At 42.7% G+C, this 23063-nt stretch overlaps 1 protein-coding gene across 1 annotated transcript in view; it reads right to left on the reverse strand.

Moving 5' to 3' along the window:
* Positions 1–12315: 12315 nt before the first annotated feature.
* ofcc1 (orofacial cleft 1 candidate 1) overlaps positions 12316–23063 on the reverse strand; it is a 289619-nt gene continuing 278871 nt past the window's right edge. Inside the window, exons 25-26 of the mRNA XM_068032686.1 lie at positions 18523–18729; positions 12316–12383 (exon numbers count right to left, since the gene is read on the reverse strand). Of these exons, the coding sequence (XP_067888787.1) occupies positions 12342–12383; positions 18523–18729 (249 nt within the window). The 3' untranslated portion in view covers positions 12316–12341. The remainder of the gene's footprint in view (positions 12384–18522; positions 18730–23063) is intronic.

The raw sequence follows: 23063 nt of genomic DNA on the forward strand, positions 1-23063 counted from the left end.
CAAAAAGCAAGTCTTTCTTCTGTTTTATGGTGTGGCATTCAGCTATACCAAGCAGAAAGGTCACAGGATCAGTTCCTGGTCTCTGCTGGGTAAACCAAGTCAGGCAAGACAACAGGGGTACAGCACTGTTGGCTTCAGTGTTCCCAGAGAGGGGGAGGAAAAAAACAGCCATTGTTTCTGCTCCTGATCACTGTAGTGGTTGGTGTAAGTGAACATGTGTGGATCTCAGGCAAGGGTCAAGCTTGGTTCTGAATTTCTCCAAAGTTAACTAGGCCATTGGCGCTCACTCTCCAAGCTTACACATGAAGAATGGGAGAGATACGAGAAGAAGTGTACCCCAGCAAAGGTACCACAATTGGAAAATGAGAGCAAGTGCACTAAGTTAGGAAAAGAGAGAAAAAAAAACATATCCTAAAGAGAAAAACTCTTGAATGTTTCTATAAATGTGAATCATGATTCAAACCACTCACTCAAAAGGCTGAGGGGGTGGGGGGTATGGGTCTGTTCACAAATGTTTCCCCACTTAACACTCATACTGGCATTTCCCCTAAGTTCAACAAATGCACTCCAAACTGCAAAGCATAAATCGGACAAAGTGCCACTGAACAGCGCAAGCTTCAGATTGTTTTGTCCAATGTACAATTACCGCTCTATCTTATCTGTGTCAACAAGTTATTTCTCATGTAACAGAAGTGTACTTCATCACCTTATTATTAGTGCATAAAACTCAGTGCTCAATAGACCAAAGGAAAATCTTCCAATGAGCATCTGTCAATTCTGATCTGAAAGCTAGTTTCTTTTTCCTTTTGCAGTCTTCATTTTATATATTCTTTAAAAACACCAAACTGCAATAAAATAATTTTCTAGTATTCCACTGAGAAGACTGACAGTGTATTTTGTTTAGTCAAAGCTTTATCAATAAAACAAGTACATATTTTGGGGGGGAAATTGTGTTAAATATGTTTTTAAAAAAGCCTCTTCTCATAACTGCAAAAATGTTGGATGTTGCTCAGTTATAATAAAACTAAAATGTCAAGATTGCTTCCGAAAATGGGTTGAAGTTGCTGTTTTATTCCCTGAAGTGTCACTCTGCATATCGTATCCTATTTTGTATCCAGGATAAGCTTGCATGCATCTTCAGATTTCGTGGGCAATTTTCATTTAAAGAATTAGAGCCTGGCTGCCAAGGCTATCTGGGACAAAAATCCATAAATAATTAGCATTAATCAATTGTGTGATTATTTGCCACATTATGGGAAATGTCATTCAAAAGCTGTGCACCTGCTAATCTGCGGACATTAACTATGTTGAGTTAAAACTACTCTTTGTTGCAGCTGAAATTTTTCTAACTGTTTGTGGCACTTTGCCTTGATACTCAATGCCACGAGATCCCGTTATAACATATCTAGGAGAAAGATTTCCCCTATGTGTGTGAAACCATGAACTACTTTATGAAGGATGGATTTGTAATTTAATTACTCATGTTGTGCACAGGGGAAATCTAGCCTCAACCTCACCAACCCCCACCCCCCCCCCACCCCCACCACAAGATTATGAATCTCCCATTTAACTAATATTAGTCCTAAGTAAAGCCTAAGTAGCTGGATACAACACAACTCTGACGGGAACTACAGTATAAGATCACATGAGGGTATCATAAGCAGGTTATCAAGTCGATATGCATTATTACATTTTAATTTCCTGAACCAGGATTTTCATTTCATTCCAGGAAATGAAAAGAAATGTTTACATGGACAAAAGCGTACTATTGGTGCAACTGTGTTTCAGCATTTTATTTAGATATTATTGAAGCATTCTGTTTGGGCTCGACAAATGTGTAATTTTAGACGTAACTAACTTTCAGTTAAGTGTCTATATCTTTTAATAGCAATGATGCAATTAACTGCTAGCGATGTCAAGTGGATGGTTTCAGGTATCATGTTCTTTGTGGACACTTGCCTCTTTAGACATCATAAGCTGGCCTAGAAGTCATTGACAGTGAGCCTTATATGGCCTTGTTTTGGCCTCCACTGTGGCTGTATTACCTAAAAGGAGACAGTTGGCTCCATCGCAACATGCAACCTGTCAATGCTAATCAGAGATTATTAGTAACTTAATAGAAACAAAAAAAGTCGCTACATTTTTTTTAATACCAGAAGTTATTCTGCTCAAGTGTATGATTTAATTGCAGCATATTATAGTATAAGTAATATTTCAAAATTCACTTGCTTCCTGTATATTATTTTTATAAACATTATCATTTTACATCATTTTAGACAGAATTTCAAGCATTTAAATTGTATTCATTTGTTGCTGTACTGTAACCTCTGGTCAATCATAGTATTTGCCAATACAAAGACTGTTCCTTGGGTCAATTTGAACAAATTTGTTTAATTCTTAACAGATTTTCTATTATTGTATTTTTAAGCAAAGTTAGGGCATTTTGTGACTTTAAATTATTTAATCACCATGCAGTTTTTTCTTTATTCATTCATGGGATGTGGGCGACACTGGCCAGGACAGCATTTATTGCCCATCCCTAATTGCCCTTGAGAAGGTGGTGGTGAGCTGCCTTCTTGAACCGCTGCAGTCCATTTGGGATAGGTATACCCACAGTGCTGTTAGGAAGGGAGTTCCAGGATTTTGACCCAGTGACAGTGAAGGAACGGTGATATAGTTCCAAGTCAGGATGGTGTGTGACTTGCAGGGTAACTTGCAGGTGGTGGTGTTCCCATGTATTTGCTGCCCTTGTCCTTCTAGTTGGTAGAGGTCATAGGTTTGGAAGGTGCTGTCTAAGGAGCCTTGGTGCATTGCTGCAGTGCATCTTGTAGATGGTACACACTGCTGCCACTGTGTGTCGGTGGTGGAGGGAGTGAATGTTTGTAGGTGGGGTGCCAATCAAGCGGGCTGCTTTCTCCTGGATGGTGTCGAGCTTCTTGAGTGTTGTTGGAGCTGCACCCATCCAGGCAAGTGGAGAGTATTCCATCACACTCCTGACTTGTGCCTTGTAGATGGTGGATAGGCTTTGGGGAGTCAGGAGGTGAGTTACTCGCCTCAGGATTCCTAGCCTCTGACCTGCTCTTGTAGCCACGGTATTTATATGGCTACTCCAGTTCAGTTTATGGTCAATGGTAACCCCTAGGATGTTGATAGTGGGGGATTCAGCGATGGTAATGCTGTTGAATGTCAAGGGGAGATGCTTAGATTGTCTCTTGTTGGAGGTGTTCATTGCCTGGCACTTGTGTGGCGCAAATGTTACTTGCCACTTCTCAGCCCAAGCCTAGATATTGTCCAGGTCTTGCTACATTTCTACATGGTTTAATGTGCAGTTTATTGCAATGCTACAATTGCTCTATGCCATTCATCATAGATAATTCTGGCTCAGTTGAGTAGTTAATATCTTCCTGGTTTTCTCAAGTAACTTGTTCCCTTCAGGTCACATTTAATCTACATTCAGATTCACATAAATTAATTATCTAATCCAAGTCAGAATTCCAATGTATCAAACCTGTTCTCATTAAAACAGACAGTATAGGATTCCTAATCCAAGTGCAATACTAATTAATGCCTTTGTTACAATTATCTGTGTGACCAAATGCTAAATCACTGGCACTGGCCAAATTGTGCCACCACAAAGATTGGTGCTCCAGTGCCAATGCGTGCAGGTGGCATGTGCTTAAAGAAAATTCTGACTGTCCATTCTTGCTGGCCGATCTCACTCTTATGCCAAGTGGCATCTGCTTACTGACACAACTTTAGTATAGGATCTTCTGGTCGGCCTCCCGCCTTGTACCCTTTGTGAACTTAAGCTCGTCCAAACATCTGCTATCCGTATCCTAACTCACGCCAAGTTGCATTCACCCATCATCACTGTGCTCACATTGGCTCCTGGAAAAATTCAGTCCATTGTGTCTTGGATTTTGTGCTAGGTCACCTAACACTGCTCCTGCATCAAAGGGTCTCAGTGGAACCAGAACAGAAAAATCAGAGTGAGATCTCTGCTGTTCTATACCACAGCTTTCACACCAAACTTATTCAGCTCTTGGCTGATACTTGACATGAAATTACAAGCAAACAGAGGAACCTTGGTCCAGATGTAAAATGCCCCCAAAGATCTGATCCTTATAATGAATCCACGGCCAAATTTCACCTGGAGACAAAACATCTGCTCTTCAGTAAGGTCACCTTATATTAAAAAAATCTCATAATAATATTGCAAATAAACAGAACACAATCCACTCCCACATTTTAGGATAAAACTCCAGGAATGCAGCTGATTTACCAGTTTGGTTTAGTCTTAGGCTTAACATGAAACTAACTTAGCCATTTGAACACTAGCCTCCCTCTAAATGTACCATTGCAGGGGTTCTGGGGACAGAGGGATAAGATTGTAAAAGTGAAGAATGAAGAATGTTAATCCATCTCTTTCTTGATCTTACATTCTCCCCACTCACCATATCAAAGTAGTACTTTAGTTTCCTTAGGAAACAAAAAACAGTTGGGATTCCATAAATTGTTCCATGCAAGACCAAAATAACTCAGAACTCAGCAAACCTCCTTTCTCATTGACCTTCTCTCCCAAAATGACTGTTGGGAATATCGTTGATAACCTCCTTCCTGTTCCACTTATACAGGCTAACTGGCCTGTGATGACTCGGTCTATCCCTTTCTCCCTTTTGAAAGAATGATACAATGTTTGCTGCCAGCTCCAGTCCTCTGGTACCACACCTGTGGTGAAAGTGGATTGGAAAAATGAAGTTCAGAGCATACCAACATACAAATTAGGAGCAGCAGTAGGCTATTCAGCCCCTCGAGCTTTGCCATTTGATAAGATCATGGTTGATCTGAATGTGGCCTCAACTCCACTTTCCTGTCTGCCCACCATAACCCTTGACTCCCTTGTCTATCAAGAATTTATCTAACTCAGCCTTGAATATATTCAATGACGCAACCTCTACTGTTCTCTGAGGAAGCGAATTCCACAGACTAACGACCCTCTGAGAGAAAACATTTCTCCTCATCTTCGTCTACAATGGGAGACCCCTTATTTTTAAACTCTGTCCCCTAATTCTAATCTCACATAAGTGGAAACATCCTTCCAGCATCCACCCTGTCAAGTCCCCTCAGGATCTTATGTTTCAATAAGATCACCTCTCATTCTTCTAAACTCCAATGAGTATAGGCCCAACCTATTCAACCTTTCCTCTTAGGATAATCCCTTCATCCCAGGAATCAGTCAAATGAACCTTCTCTGACTGCTTCTAATGTAATTTTATCCTTTCTTAAGTAAGGAAACCAAAACTGTACACAGTACTCCAGATGTGGTCTCACTAAGGCCCTGAACAGCTGTAGCAAAACTTCCATATTTTTATATTATATGATCATAGGATCTTAGGAATTAGGAGCAGGAGTAGGTCATTCAGCCCATCGAGCCTGCTCCACCATTCAAACAGATCATGGCACATCATTTACCTTTATGCCATTTTTCCCCACTATTCCCATATCCCTTGATGTCATTAGAATCCAGAAATTTATCGATTTCTGTCTTGAACATGCTCAATGATTGAGCTTCCACAGTCCTCTGGGATAGAGAATACCAAAGATTCATCACCCTCTGAGTAAAGAAATTCCTCCTCATCTCAGTCTTAAATGGCCTGCCCCTTATTCTGAGACTTTGTCCCCTTGTTCTAGACTCACCAGCCAGAGGAAACATCCTATCCACGTTCACCCTGTCACGCCCTGTAAGAATTTTGTAAGTTTCAATGAGATCACCTCTCATTCTTCGAAACTCTGGAGAATACAGACACAGTTTCTGCAATCTCTCCTCATAAGACAATCCTGCCATTCCAGGGATTAGTCTGGTGAACCTCCATTGCTTCTGTCTCCACTGCAGAGGATACAAAAAATATTCCATTAATAGAAGTAAATCAAGAGGTGGAAGGAGGAGAGGAACTTGGTGAAATTACAATCACGAGGGAAGGAGTACTGACCAAACTGATGGAGCTGCGGGCTGACAAGTCCCCGGGTCCTGATGGGCTTCATCCTAACATCTTAAAAGAGGTGGCTAATGAGGTAGTAGATGCGTTGGTGTTAATTTTTCAAAATTCACGAGATTCTGGAAACGTTCCATCAGACTGGAAAATAGCGAATATAACCCCTCTATTCAAGAAGTGGGGGGGGGGAGGGAGGCAGAAAACAGGTAACTATAGGCCAATTAGCTTGACCTCTGTTGTGGGGAAGGTGTTAGAATCGATTATTAAGGAGACTATAGCTGGGCAGTTAGAAAAACTCAAGGTAATCGGGATTAGTCAGCATGGTATTGTGAAAGGGAGATCATGTTTAACCAATTTATTGGAGTTCTTTGAAGGAGTAACATGTGCCGTAGATAAAGGGGAGCCCGTTGACATACTGCACTTGGATTTCCAGAAGGCATTTGACAAAGTGCCACATAAAAGGTTATTGTGCAAAGTAGGAGCTCGTGGTGTAAGGGGTAACATATTAGCATGGATAGAAGATTGGCTGGCTGGCAGAAAACAGAAAGTATGCATAAATGGTTCCTTTTCTAATTGGCAGGATGTGATGAGTGAAGTGGAGGAGTCTGAGGCCTCAACTTTTTACAATTTATATCAATGACTTAGATGAGGGGAGCAATGGCATGGTAGCTAAATTTGCAGATGACACAAAGATAGGTAGGAAAGTATGTTGTGAAGAGGACATAAGGAGCTTGCAGACTGATATAGATAGGTTGAGTGAGTGGGCAAAAATCTGGCAGATGGAGTATAATGTGGGAAAATGTGAAGTTGTTCACTTTGGCAGGAAGAATAAAAAAGCAGAGTATTACTTAAACTGAGAATGACTGCAGAATTCTGGGGTGCAGAGGGATCTAGGTGTTCTAGTGTATGAGTCACAAAAGATTTGTACACAGGTACAGCAAGTTTTTTTATTCATTCATGGGATGTGGGCATCACTGGCTATTCCAGCATTTATTGCCCATCCTTAATTGCCCTTGAGAAGGTGGTGATGAGCTGCCTTCTTGAACCGCTGCAGTCCATGTGAGATAGGTACACTCACAGTGCTGTTCGGAAGGGAGTTCCAAGATTTTGACCCAGCGACAGTGAAGGAACGGCGATATTGTTCCAAGTCAGGATGGTGTGTGACTTGGACGGGAACTTGCAGGTGGTGATATTCCCATGCATCTGCTGCTCTTGTCCTTCAAGGTGGTAGAGGTCGCAGGTTTGGAAGGTGCTGTCTAAGGAGCATTGCTGCAGTGCATCTTGTAGATGGTACACAGTGCTGCCACTGTGCGTCGGAGGTGGAGGGAGTGAATGTTTGTGGATGGTGTGCCAATCAAGCAGGCTGCTTTGTTCTGGATTGTGTTGAGCTTCTTGAGTGTTGTTGGAGCTGCACACATCCAGGCAAGTGCAGAGTATTCCATCACACTCCTGACTTGTGCCTTGTCGATGGTGGACAGGCTTTGGGGATTCAAGAGGTGAGTTACTCGTCGCAGGATTCCTAGCCTCTGACCTGCTCTTGTAGCCACGGTATTTATATGGCTACTCCAGTTCAGTTTATGGTCAATGGTAGCCCTTAGGATGTTGATAGTGGGGGATTCTGCGATCATAATGCCATTGAATGTCAAGGGGAGATGGTTAGATTCTCTCTTGTTGGAGATGGTCATTGCCTGGCACTTGTGTGGCGCAAATGTTACTTGTCACTTATCAGCCCAAGTCTGGATATTGTCCAGGTCTTGCTGCACTTCTATACGGACTGCTTCAGTATTTGAAGAGTCACGAATGGTGCTGAACATTGTGTAATCATCAGCGAACATCCCCACTTCTGACCTTATGATTGAAGGAAGGTCATTGATGAAGCAGCTGAAGATGGTTGGGCCTAGGACACTAACTTGAGGAACTCCTGCAGTAATGTTCTGGAGCTCAGATGATTGACCTCCAACAACCACAGCCATCTTCCTTCGCGCTAGGTATGACTCCAACCAGCAGAGAGTTTTCCCCCTGATTCCCATTGACTCCAATTTTGCTCGGCCTCCTTGATGCCATCACTCTCACCTCACCTCTGGAGTTCAGCTCATTTGTCCATGTTTGAACCAAGGCTGTAATGAGGTCAGGAGCTGAGTGGCCCTGGCGGAATCCATACTGAGCATCACTGAGCAGGTTATTGCTAAGCAAGTGCTGCTTGATGGCACTGTTGATGACACCTTCCATCACTTTACTGACGATTGAGAGTAGACTGATGGGGCGGTAATTGGCTGAGTTGGACTTGTCCTGCTTTTTGTGTACAGGACATACCTGGGCAATTTTCCACATTGCCGGGTAGATGCCAGTGTTGTAGCTATACTGGAAGAGCTTGGCTAGGGGTTTGGCAAGTTCTGGAGCACAGGTCTTCAGTACTATTGCCGGAATATTGTCAGAACCCAAAGCCTTTGCAGTATCCAGTGCCTTCAGTCATTAAGTAATAAAGAAGCTTAATGGAATGCTATCCTTTATTACATGAGGAATTGAAAATAAAAGTAAGGATGTTATGCTTCAGTCATACAGGGCATTGGTGAGACCACATCTTGAATACTGTGTGCAGTTTTGGTCTCCTTATTTAAGGAAGGATGTGAATGCGTTGGAGGTGGTTCAGAGGAGGTTTACTCGATTGATTCCTGGAATGAGCGGTTGGACAGACTGGGCTTGTTTTCACTGGAGTTTAGAAGAGTGAGGGGAGACTTGAATGAGGTATATAAGATCCTGAACGGTCTTGACAAGGTGGATTTGGAAAGGATGTTTCCTCTTGTGGGAGAGTCCAGAACTAGGGGGCACTGTTTTAAAATTAGGGGTCGCCCTTTTTGGACAGAGATGAGGAGAAATGTTTTCTCTCAAAGGGTTGTGCGACTTTGGAACTCTCTGCCTCAGAAGGTGGTGGAGGCGGGGTCATTGAATAATTTTAAGGCGGGGTAGATAGATTCTTGTTAGACAAGGGAATCAAATGTTATCGGGGGTAGATGAGAGTGTGGAATTCGAAACAGAAACAGATCAGCCATGATCTTATTGAATGGCGGAGCAGGCTAGAGGGGCTGAATGGCCTACTTCAGCTCCTAATTCATATGTTTGTATGTTCCTTTATGGCAAATATACCCTTCCTTAGATAAGGAGACCAAAATTGTACACAATACTCCAGGTGCGGTCTCACCAATGCTTTATACAATTGAAGCAATGATACAATATTCCATTCCCCTTGCAATAAACAACAATATTCCATTTGCCTTCCTAATCATTTGCTGTACCTACTTACTAACTTTTTTTAATGATTTCTGTACCAGGACACTCAGATATCTCTGTACCGTAGAGGTCTGCAGTCTCTCTCCATTTAAATAATATTCTGTTTTTCCATCCTTCCTGCCAAGTTCACATTTTCCCACATTATATTCCATCTGCCAAATTTTTGCCCACTCGCTTAACCTGCGTCCTCATGACTACTTACCTTCCTACCTACCTTTGTGACATCTGCAAATTTATCTACCATACATTCGGTCCCTTCATCCAAGTCATTGATGCAGATTGTAAATAGTTGAGGCCCCAGCACTGATCCCTGTGGCACTCCACTAGTCGACTGGCAGCTTCCTGTCAGCTAACAAATCCTCTATCCGTGCTAATATGTTACTCCCTAGACCAAGAACTTTTGTGTAGTAACCTTTGATGTGGCACCTTATCGAATGCCTTTTGGAAATCCAAGTACATCACATCTACAGGTTCCCCTTTATCCACGTTGCTTGTTACTTCCTCAAAGAACTCTAATAAATTAGTCAAACATGATTTCCCTTTCACAAAACCATATTTGACTCTGCCTTAGCCCTAAAACCTGCAACTTTCTCTCCTACCTCCACTCATGCCATCACTGAGTTCATCTTCTGTAACACACCCACCTCCTTCTCCCTTGACTCCATTTTCACTATACTGCTGACCACCCACTCCCTTTCCTGATCCCCATGCTGGCTGATGTAAACGGTTCCTTGCCCTTCCTTTGAAAATTGGCATCATCACCCTGCTCCTCAAAAAAGAACATCTGATTCCTTTGTCTTTGCAACCTACCATCACACCTCCAACTTCCCTTTCCTTTTCAAAGTCCTCCCAAATCCATGTCCATCTTTCCTGCAACTCCAAATTTGAATCTCTCCAATCAGATTTCTTCCCTTGCCTCATTTAAACACTGTTGGTTGTGGGCGGGTGAGAAACTGGCCAGCTTCCACGTTAGGCCCAGGATTGGCACTCTTGGATGTGCCAGTAGAATCCAGCAGTAATTTTGGACCATTTCTTCAGCAGCTACCATTAGCCCCTTTAAAGGACTACTGGTTAGATCACTCTATGCTTGGTTCAAATGGGTGGAATGTGCCCACTCTTCCCATCTGTACTGAGAAATTGCTAACAGGGTCCTACAACAGTTGTTGGACACCGATTGGCATATTTAAGCCGCCTTCCGTTTTAAACAAGCTGGCGTACTCCTCTCCCATTTACAGGCAATTGGCATCTGTAACAGGTGGGCCTTGGGTACCCCCACTCCCAATTTTTAACATCAACAGTTGCTTGTTTTTCAAGTGAGAAACAGGCTGCCCACAGTTTAAAATCACTGCCAATATCTTGGAAAGGGAGGGAATATTCTGCCTATAGATGTTGAATGAATTTTTATTTTTGAGTACTGATAGTCACTGCAGATTGGCCCAAAGGGGAATTGGCTGGGAGAAGCTGCAACATCTGACCATGTCAAGGAAGTGAATTAACATCAGTAGAGAGTCATTTATCTAGGCTAAGCTTCGGTGAGCTTGTCGTTTCAAATGTCCATGTTAATTTGACTTCCTCATCCTGTCAACTTCACTAAGTTCCTCCAAACTGGATCCTTGATGATGTCATTAGAATTCATAAATATATAGAAAAATTTAGAAAAACGGACTAAAGGAAAGAATTAAAAGGAATCAGAGTTCTTTCGTATGACCTTATTTGTTTACAGGATTGCCAATTTAAACAGACGGTTCAATTAACAAATGGATTTTCAACTCAGAGGGTTACAAGATTTTACAATAGGCAGCATCGTAAATGTGTTCACAAATATTCTCTATCCCAGCATTTCTTAGGAAAGCACGAACACTTTCCAAATACAACGTGTTTGTGATTTCACCAGAAGTACTGAACAGCAGCATTCATCAACACATTTACAATGCTGATATACATTTTGAACAGAGATATTTTTTACCACTATGTTTGTAAGTGCCTCACTTTAAACATTTCCATTTTTACCAAGAGACATGGTACAATCTAACTGATCGACTGTTACGATCAGGTGAGGAGGGGTCAAAAGACTCCCCTCTTGTCCCTCTCCTTGTTTGACCGCAACAGGGTTTATTCCTTTTAAACAGTGGATATGCTTACCAGTTCAGTGAATGTTTAACAATTTTTGTGCTATGATCATAAAGGACCAATTGGACAGTTTTTTTAAAGTTTAAACAAGAAAGAGGTTAGTTTATTGTAATTAAAATCAAACCCGATCTAAATAAAATAATAAACTATGCTCCAACTTTCACACACACACGCACACACACACGCGAGAATCACACACACACAAATATGTTACAGAGTAATGAAGAAAAGTTTGGTTGGATTAGAGTCCAGAACAAATAAAAAAATATACAGTCTGTGGGGTCTGGTAATTCAGTTGTCTTCTGGCTGAAGTCATGATCCTGAAGTTCCTGGCTGGTAGAAGTGGCTCCCTTGGTTCAGAGTTTACTTGGAGACAGTGATAGACTTGGATGCTCCGCAGTCACAGGCAGGGTTTGTAACTTGCAGTATTACCTGGAGAGAGAGAGAGGGAGAGGCACACAGCCCCATTGGGATCCTGCACTGGTTAGCTCTCAAAGCGTGTCTGTTGTGTGTAACAGAAACTCCAAATTTTCACACAGACTGGGGAGACAGTCACATGATTCTTTCAGTGTACTCTTTTCTTCGCTTCAATGAGATCCGAAGTCTAAGAATCCCAAATCTCTCTCAGGTCTTATTGTTTCAATATTTACCCCAGGAGGTACGTCTCCACTAGTGTGACTGTTCAAAGATGGATTTGAATGTCTTGCTAACGAGGGCGATACTAGATAATTCATTCAACTGTTCATGCCATTGTTCAGAATGAGAGCTTTTTAGACAGGCGCCTCCACTTCAATGCCTCACAATGTGAGGTATTTCAATGCAAATTGTGGTGGCCATCTTAGCTAGCAGTTTTTTGAAAGTTGAGTGTAGGATTTTAGCTTTCCTTTTTAAAAGTTTAATGTAGGTTTCCAACTGATGAATTAAAAATCATCAGAAAAGCACGTTTTCATGACATCGACATTTCTGTATTTCCTGTAAAGGGTGAACATGTCAGCAAGCAAAAGAAGAGAGGACGATTGAATTATCTCTGTGCAAGTTATAACACTTACCAACCATTCACTATTCAACCATGCTCATAGCTGGAACAGAATGCATTTTCTGATGTTTTTTGAAGTCCTGGTGCACTATAAGTCTGACATTTCCCCTCACACAGCAAAATTACTGAAGCAACACATCTCGTGACTAATTAGAAGTAAAATTTTTACAAAACTTGTTGATACTGAAACATAAAGGCCTCACTGGCATAACATTCATACAAATACTTACCTACCACTCTACAAAAGTTTCTTACAATGCAGGTAACTTAATGTTGCCTTCCCACAGACTCTTATTTCTAGTTATTTACTTCATTAAGTGCTAATTTTTTTGTTCTACCTCCCACAACAGCTCTGCAACATTTACTCCATGGTATCCTTCATCCTTCTCTAAAATATTCCTTCTTTTTCTGTGTTGTTTATTATTTATTATAAAACATAGTTTTTTTGGTTCTTGCTTCTCATGGTGGATTTGTAGCTCTTGCTGAAGTGTCTGATTTCGCACAGCTCAAGGTGATTGGCCCAGTGCCAAGTCTTCAATGACCAGCACCCGACCAGGTGGTCAGTTGCCATGGTCCAGGCCTGACTGTGGCCACAATGTCAAAGTGTTTGCTATCGCTCCCTCTGACCCTGGCACAAAGGTCAATCTTTATCATCAATACAAAAATAAATTCAGCCCAACAATATGTACTTGGAATGTTTTACTTAATTGCATAATCTCAAGTAAAAGATGGCACTGCTCATGCCTCACAGTTCTCACTTTTAAGTTTCCTGCCGGGATCACAGTATACTCTGGATATTAATTCAAAGTTACATCTTTGTCTGTCTTTCTCTCACTCACACTAGACTGTGTAGATACTGAGAGGTTGTTTCTCCTGGATAGAGAGTCTAGAACTGGGAAGCATTTTTTTCGCTATGGGAACTGATAGGCTTGAGATGTGATATGCTGAGTGTGAGACCTTTAAGGTATGACGTAGCTGATCCATAGGGTTGCCAACCCTTCATGATTTCCTTGGAGTCTCCAGGAATTAAACGAAAATTTCCCAGATGCTGCTGCGAGCAACCCTGGGAGAAAAATTATAGGGGGAATGAAAAAAATAATCCAAGACTGACAGACAAGAATCAACCAATTAGGTAACAAAAAGTCTGTCTGCTATCCAATTAATGTGGGAGGGTGGGTCATCGTGAGGATGGATGTGCTGGATGGCCAATGGGAGGAGTGTAAGGGCAGGGTTCTTAGAGGCAGGAGCTCATTATTATGCAACCTCCTAGAATGCGTGTAATATTTTTAATTCTATAGATAAACTGGCACAAGAGACATAGGGCAGGATTCCGGTATTGATATGAGGGCAGAAATGGAGGCAGGCAGGTGCGGAGTTTCCCAACGCCGGCCGGTGTGCCAGTTCCCCGCCTTGGTCCTGACTCGCAGCCATTTTTCAGTCAGCCTACGGACCCCACACAACGTCCAGAGCCTGGCAGATGCCTGGAGGTAACTCTTCGGTGGAAGGCCATGGGGACAGTACTCCAGAATGCCATCGATGCCCTCACCCACCCCCACCGACCTGTACACAGTTGTGGCCACAGGCTGCCTTGTGGAGGGGTCCTCCCACCGCCCCCCAACAACAATGGCGGTCTGGCAGCTGTGGCCATTTTTTTTCTTCAGTTTGGTAAAAAGTGCTGAAAGGGCACCTCAAGATGGAGGTGCCCTCTCTCTCCCTTACCTGTAACGCCAGGCTGCAGCTCCTTCAGTGCTGACGGGCCTCCAACTGGTCCGCCAGCTTCAAGAGTCCGCCTGCCATCCTTAATTGGATGGCAAGCACGCCCTCTGGCCATTGATTGGCCAATCCTTCCAAAATCGTGTCAGCTGACTTTTGCCAACACCATGCGGGGTTGGGACCCGGTTTAGACCCCGATGTCGGGCACCTGACCCCCCAAACGGAAAATCCTGCCCATGGTCTGAGAAAATGCAGCACAAAACTTCAAAGGGTAATCAAATGCTGATTAGATTTGTAGCGCTTATGGGCCTAGAAACCTGGAGGCCTTTGATCCTGGGGGTTGTGACAGGATCTGTGACTTTGGAAGAGTATCTGGGAGTCAGGGGAAGGTTAAGTAATTAACATTTTAGTTCAAAATGCATGCATATTGGATGCCCACTAAGTGGGGGAGGTCTTGCGGTCATGATGATGCTAACGCAAAGCAAAAACATTTCAAGGGATTTAGTGACCACATTGTGAAGGGGATTTATCAGAATGGAAAGCCAGCAAAGGTCTTTTGAGGTCCATGCCAAACCAGATAGCATTCAGATCATATGAACCAGGCTTGTATTGTCCTGAGTATAAAAATGTAAGAGGTGATTTGATTGAGGATTTTGAAAAAAATTGAAAAGGTTGATTGAGAGAATTTTTTTCTACAGTTGGGGAAGTCTAGGAAAGGGGACATAATTTTCAAACCAGAGCCAGGCTATTTCAGGGAAGAGTTAGCAAGCACTTCTTCACACAAAGGGTGGGAGAAAAAAGTGGAACTCTCTCCCACAAAAAGCAGTAAATACTAGCTCAATTAATAATTTTAAATACGCGATCAATAGAGTCTTGCTAGACAAAGATATTAAGCAATATGAAGCCAAGGCAGGTGGATGGAGTTAGGACTCAGATCAGCCATGAACTCATTGACTGGCAAAACAGGCTCAAGGGGCAGAATGGCCAACTTCTGTTCCTCTATTCCTATTCAGCACAATGGACTGCTCGCTTTTGTTCTAGTTTTGTCAAATTTGGGATGAAACCATAATAGTTACACTGTCTGACATATTAAGGAGCAGACTTCCATCAGTATCAGATCAAGTCCTTCCCACGTAGTGCAGTACAATTGGGGCAACAGGTCAGTAGGTGCCAGTTGTAGGAGACAGTGCTTGATATCATTAAACTCAAATAAAATGTCAGGAATAATGAAATTGATCCTGCAGCATTGCTGGAACTGTTTTCACACAATGAACACTGTGGCTTATAATTGGTGTAAATATTTAAGTTTCAGGCTGAATTAACACTTTCGCCTACTTTTAAAGCCTGTGCCACTCAGTTTATCTTATCTCTGCAATTTGCAGAAAAATGTTGTTTAACTATCGAACTGGGATGGACTTGGCTGCAGCACAGAAACCCATCCCTCCCCCCCACCCCCTCTATCCCTCATTCATGTTTTTGTAACACAGCATGAAATATTACACATCTGCATGTGTATTAAGGGGTAAATGCTTTGCATCTGAAGATGAGCATCACGAGCACTTTGGATGGCTGTAGATGCTGTAGTTTCTACTCTCCCAGATTTTCATATAAACGCTTTTCTTGACTGTGGTGAATTGTTAAATCCAATCTAGTTTTCTCTTGCACTTGCAGAACTACGGGCTACGGGTCAAGTGCTGGAAAATGGGATTAGAATAGATAGGTGCATGATGGCTGGCACAGACACGATGGGCCGAAGGGCCTGTTTCTGTGCCGAATGACTCTATCGCACAAATTTATCTTTATTGACCATGGCGTTCCAGTGTCAGCTGTGTGCAGCGGTAGTACTTTTGCCTTTGAGTCATAAGGTTGTGGGTTCAAGTCCCACTCCAGGACTTGAGCACAAAAATCTAGGCTGACACTCCAGCGCGGTACTGATGGAGTGCTGCTGTGTCAGTGGTATTGCCTTTTGGATGAAATGTTAAACTGAAGCACCATCTGCTCTCTTGCATGGATGTGAAAGAGCATGGGAATTATTTCTGGTCAATATTTATCTCACAATCAACATTGTTAAAACAGGCTCATGAAATAATCTTGAAATTTAAAGATGACATGAAACTTGGAAGTGTAGTAAACAGTGAGGAAGACAGTAAAAGACTTCAACAGGACAGACAGGTTGGTGGAATGGGCAGACACATAGCAGATAAAATTCAGCACAGAGAAGTGTGACGTGATACATTTTAGTAGGAAGAATGAGGAGAGACCATACAAGATAAATACAAGAAAAGGGAGACCTGGGGGTGTTGGTGCACAACTTTTTGAAGGTGGCAGGACGAATGTTACCTCAAAGCTGCCCGGCTGAGTAGCAACCCGAATGTTCCCACGCAGGCCAAGCATAAGTCTGCCCCTTTAAGTTACCGCACATGCCAGGCCACGCGAAAAAAATTAAAGGGCCCCCGGACTTAACAAATCACCTATGCACTCCAAAAAAAAGGAACATTGGGCAGAACAGGTTAATAAAACTTTTAATAAAGTATATGGAATCCTGGGTTTTATAAATGGAGGCATGGAGTACAAAAGCCAGCAAGTTATGCTAAACCTATATAAAACACAAATTTGTTCTGAGCTGGAGTATTCCGTTCAAGTTTGGGCACCATACTTTAGGAAGGACTTGAAGGCTTCAGAAAGGGTACATAAGCAATTTACTAGAATGGGTCCAGGGATGAGGGATTACAGTTACGTAGATAGACTGGAGAAGCTGTGGTTGTTCTGCTTAGAGCAGAGAAGACTAAGAGAAGATTTTGTACAGGTGTTTAAAATCATGAAGGGTTTAGATGGAGCCAATAAAGAGAAACTGTTTCCAATGGCTAAAAGATCTATAACCAGAGAACACAGATTTAAGGTGATTGGCAAAAGAACCAAAGACAACATGAAGAAAAAGTTTTTTTACGCAATGAGTTATTAAGATTTGGAATGCGCTGCCTGATAGGGTGGTGGATACAGATTTAACAGTCGCCTTCAAAGGGGAATTCGACAAATATTTGAAGGAGAAAATTGCAAGAATATGGGGAAAGAGTGCACAGGATGTCCCAAAGCAATTTACAGCCAAAGAAGTACAGTCACTGTTGTAATGTAGGAAATGCATCAGCCCATTGTGCACAGCAAGTTCCCACTAACAGCCATGTAATAATGACCAGCTAATCTGTTTTTGTGCTATTGATTGAGGCATGAATATTGGCCAAGTCACCTGAGGGAACTCCCATGCTTGTCTTCAAATTAATGCCATGGGATCTTTTACATACCCCTGAGAGAGAAAGTAGGCCTCACTTTAACATCTAAGCCAAAGACAGGACCTCCAATAGTGCTAACTTCCTCAGCACTGCACTGGAGTGTCAGCCTTGATTTTTGTGCTTAAGTCCTGAAGTGGCACTTGAAACCACAATCTTCTGACTTAGCAGTCAGAGCACTACCAACCAAGCTACACCTGACACAGCAGGCAAGTGGGACTAACTGGATTACTCTTTGAAAGAGCAGGAGCACACTCAATGGGCCAAATGGCCTACGTCTGTGCTATACTATTCTATGATTCCATGGTTATCACATTGTAGAACCTTGTTGTGCACGTTTCCTGCATTACAACAATGACTACACTTCAAAAGTGCTTAATTGGCTGCAAAGCTCTTTGGAACATCCTGTGATTGTGAAGGGCATTTCAATTCCAGTATTTCGTTCTTTAAGCAGGTCAGCATATGAAAGTCATATGAGCAATTAATATTTTCTATTCCTTATAAAATACAGAGCCGCCATATTCCTCCAACTGCCCCGAATCTCTCTTCCGTGACAGAATAAATTTGAAGAAATATTTATTTGGCAATTGGATAATGAACCTCATACATTTTTCTGGTCGTAAAATTCAAGTTACAAATTACCAGCATTTTACTGCGCATGATAAAACATTTTACTGTAGGCTGCTGGGTGAAACAATGTCACAACGTTTCATCGACAGTAATAAAAGTGTAACGCAAAACTGATGACAATTTGGAGGAAAAGAGAATCAATGCGAACACATTACCGCTCAGTAAAAAATGAAGATGAATGGTGGCAAACTACAATATGGATTGCTGGAGATATCCTTTTGAGCTCATAAGGGCTGAGTCTGACTTGTGTCACTTGACAACCATCCTATTTTCATGTAAATGATATTTTGTCATGTTGTGCCAATGCAGGGAGAAAATAAATAAATACAAGTCTGGTTAAAACCATTCCGTATCTAAATGCACACTGCACACTCTAGGTTTAATCGGTTAATGTTCCAGTTTGCAACAATCCTTAAACGATGCTGTGAAATATATATTTTTTAAATACCTCAACAATGGCACCATCAGGCAGCCGAAGGAAATGCCTGTACAGCTCTTGCAAGCCACTGATGTGTATGATGTAGATAGACACATGAGTCGTGATCTCTCTGCAGCCAGCCTCTGATCCAGAGGTTTGATTGTGCTCCTGGGGTCCACAGCTACAGGACGGGTGTGCGGTGAGCTCATCATTCCAGATGTAGTCGTACACTGCCACCTAGTGAGATAAGGAAGACCCCCCCCAACACCCACCCAGCCCCCCACATATGAGTTTGATTAGTCATTGTTCAAAGATGCATCCTATCTGAACAGCTCACAGCAAACCTGGAAAGGTTGAGGCACATACCTGCATCAAATTATTGTTATTTAGTATTTCATGTCAGTCAAGACAGCTTAAAGCAATTGGCATGCATTCCACGTATTTTTGTAGAACAGAGAAGTGGGGGAGATGTTCAATGCAATGGCTTTTCAAATTTGAGTGTAACATGTCTGTAACTCTCAAGTTCAGCGGCCATGCAGCTCCTCACAAACTTTGAAAGGGACAAATAAAAAAAAAAGCCAGTGTTAAACAGTAGAGCCTAGCGCAGCTAATTAAGAGAAGTGGTCAAAGGTTTTCTACACAGGATGCAATAAGCACATGGCTAGGTTCCAACATCTTAGCTGACAAGAAACCACAAAATAGTTTCTTAGTGAACGGTGACACACCACTGAAAATCATCCTGTTGTAACAAAAAAAGTATGAAAACTGACAATGAAGACAAGTAATGACAGGTTAGTATATTGCAAGTTTCAGAGAGTTTGTTTGGTGCAGTCACGGCTCCTTTTAATCCTCGTGAGTTTTCTTTTAACATACTGCAATTCTTTAAACATTTTCAACAATTAACTCTGACTGCTTGTCATAACTCTCATTTCCAAGGTAACATATTTACAAGATTCTGTTGTTTTTGTTGGGTAAGGTTGAGATTGTTGCTGGTGCTTTTTGTTTACAAGTGCTGAAAGCCTCCACATCCCACACCATCTTCCTGCTGCTGTGATTAGCAGGAGGCAGGAGTGTGGAGTGAATAAAAAGCGAAATCAATGAAATTGATTTCACCTACTACAAAAATGCATAAATAAGTAACATGCTGAAAATGGACTCTCCTTTGATACGAATACTCCTGGTCTTTTCACTTTCATGCTTGCGTATAAAAGATTGTATTCATGGCAGCTTTGAGCGTGAATATTGCCACGGAATTTCTCAACTTTTTTTTACAACTTGCTTGTTACTCTACGAGGATTATTAGACTGCAGTTCAATAGGTGTAGGTAAAGGTCACAGTAATGTGCTCATCTAACACAAAGCTATTTGGGGTGGCTGTTTGGCATTGCAATAGTTGCATGCAGAACTTAAACATGCCAAATTGCACTCAAGATCCATTAACTCTTATGGAATATACCTTTAAGTGTGCCTAATGAAATTTAGTTAATGATTCATTACAATGATGATACAAGTTTCATTCAGTTAGGTGCGATATCAGAGTTGACAAGAGGCTCACTATACACAATTTTTACAATATGCAATACTTTTACACAGAGAGTTGTTATGATCTGGTATGCACTGCCTAAAAGGGCAATGGAAGCAGATTCAATAGTAACTTTCAAAAGGGAGTTGGATCTCTACATAAAAAAAGATAAATTTGAAGGGCTACATGAAAAGAGCAGGGGAGTGGGACTAATTGGATAGCTCTTTCAGGGAGCTGGTGCAGGCCCGATGGGCCGAGTGCCCTCCTTCTGTGCTGTATAATTCTGTACACGAACACAAACGTACAAGATAGTTGGAAAACTGTGCAGGGGTAGGGATCTGCAATGATAGAACTATACATGTATGTGTACACCCAGTGCAATAGTTTGACAGTGTTAGCAAGACAAGTTGGAACAGGCAAATGATCAGTGCCAAGCTGAACAGTTTTGCCTATTCAGCACCTGCTCAGGTCATTGACTGCACAGAATTAGAAACTCTGCAAGTGAAAGCTCCCAACATTTTACATCATTAGAAACAAATTTTCAGAATTGCTCCTTCCTACATTTTTGATTTTGTTTCAGTTGCAGTTTTCAAGTGACCTCATCCAGTCGGGAGCAGGCTGCAGCCAGCACTGATGAGCAGTCGCACGCTATGGTGGCAAAATTCAGTTGCACAGCACTCATACTGATTCAGGACCAAAATAGCATCTGCATTGTGTACGGACACTTCTATTGCTGGCAAACCCGGCTGCCATTTTGGTAAGAATGTTAAGCATGGGCGCTGGGAGCTCGGAAGCAAGCAGAATAGACAGATTTTGGATCCAGTCAGTGTGTAATGTTGATCTGTGTCTAGCGGTGCCATTTTCAACCTGAATGCTCTAGTTCACACCCTCTCCGAACTTTGCACACTGAACCAGCATTACTTAAAAGAATCATCAGCTACTTTGGGGTTAGTTGCTGATTGATTTCTGCTGGCTGCTGCTAAGTTAGCAACATGTTTGGTGGTTTGTACTGCTATTTAAAGTTGTTGAAGTTTACAGGGAGTGGTGTGGCATGTGGTGAAGGCCTTGGTTCTGACTTCAAGGATTTTGCTCAGACCACTTACCCCCAGGCATGGGTGTAGTAGTGGCCTTCAGCAAGTTAGGGAGAATGAGCTGAGGTGACACCAGCTGCTCAAAGAGGGAGCAGGAAGGGGAGAAGGGATCTCAGCAGGAGGCCATATCTGCCCAGGATCTTCAGGCAGCAATTCTCCTATCTTAGCCTCAGTGAGGAACAGGGCGTTAGATGCTTTTGCTTCACCAAGTAGGTGTTCACTGAAATCTGCCACTTGTTGCAGCCTGAACAGCAGTCTCAGAGCGTCCTCTTGGCTGAAATAAAAGTGACCGCAAAACAAACATTCCAAACCAACTTTATCAAACAAACCATTCAATCTTCCATACCAAAGCCAACTAATCATCCATGTGCATTCCCGTAGTGTTTGTCTTCCATGCACTTTTGCCTGTCCTACTGTTCCTACGCAGTGCAGAGTGGCATTGGTGGCAGGATGATTACTGTCAGGTTTGTGCTCCAGGGAGCCACTGACATTCCAATGGGGCAGTGCCTCAGTAATCCTAGTAATGTGTTGGAGGATAGGTTGCTAGAATGCTGTGACACCCTGCAAGCACCTTTGGACGCTGGAATCCATGGCTATAGCAGTCTGAGCTGCACGGTAGCATGCTGAGCTTGCATGAGTTCACTCAGATCTTCTACTGCAGCAGCCAGATGCTTCTGCATGTGCTACAATAGAAGCTGAGACATCAGCCATCAGATGCTGCATCATCATTAGGTCTGCTAGTGTTCTCATGAAGTTGGCCACCACTTCCAAGCTGGCAAGAATGGGCTCCAAGCTCTGTGCAAAGCCCTGTGCCAAGTTGGTGCTTGACTCCTCCACGCTCTTTGACGGTGATTGCAGGCTCTCTGGTGGGCCTGCCAATGCACCAAGCATTTCAGTGTGCATACCCATCAGACCTTTTCTGTAGGGAGCCCTATTGAAGACTTCATCTGAGTTCTCTGAGGCAGAACTCGTTCACTGCCTTGCATGCCAGTGAGCTGGCACTTGCACTACCCTTGTCCTCCACCCTGGCTGCAGATCGCCCATGCCTGGTGACTCACCATGTGCAGATCCTGCCTGTAAGCTGTCCTCTAAAGTACACTCAGTGTTAGTACTTGAGCTGGTGGCTGTGAGTGTGAGAGCAAGTGATGGTGTTTCTTCTTCATCATTGCCTTCCTGCACTGCTACCTTGCACTACTGACTGGCCAGGTTGTAATTCTTGGCTATTTGAAAGGAGAAAGGCACAAGGGTAAGGTTGTTTTGAGGGGAGGGGTAAAAGCAAGAGGTGCACGTTTACATTATCTGCAGCTTGTAAATCAGAAGAGATTGTAGGATGTGAGAAGTGAGGAGCAGGATTAGGTTTCAGCATACCATCATTTTCAATGGTTTCCGTGCCACCATTGGCCATGGTCTCAGTCATGGCTGATCCAGTGATGGTGAGTACTATCTCCTCCATCAGAATGAGGACATGCAGCCATGCCTGTCCCCTGCCAATCAGCTCTGCTCCCTCTTGTTATGTGCCACCTTATCCTGCAAGAGAGAGGGAAGTGTGTCAGTGAGTGTCATAGAGTCATTAAGGGCACAGAAGGATGCCATTCGGCCCATTGAGTCCATGCTGGCTCTCCACAGAGCTATGCAGTCAGTCCCACTCCCGACTAGCCCTGCAAGTCTATTTCTCTCAAGTGGCCATCCAATTTCTTCTTGAAGTCATTGATTGTTTCTGCTTCCACCACTCTTGTGGGCAGCGAGTTCCAGTTCATCACCACACGCAGCGTTAGAAGTTCTTCCTTATATTCCCCCAGAACTGGACACAATACTCCAGTTGAGGCCTAACCAAAGCTTTATAAAGGTTCAGCATAACTTCCCTGCTTTTGTACTCAATGCCTCTATTTATGAAGCCCATGATCCCAGATGCTTTACGAACCAGTCTCTCAACATGTCCTGCCACCTTCAAAGATTGAT

This window comes from Heterodontus francisci, chromosome 5 (assembly GCF_036365525.1).
Source record: "Heterodontus francisci isolate sHetFra1 chromosome 5, sHetFra1.hap1, whole genome shotgun sequence".
NCBI classification, from domain to species: Eukaryota; Metazoa; Chordata; class Chondrichthyes; order Heterodontiformes; family Heterodontidae; genus Heterodontus; species Heterodontus francisci.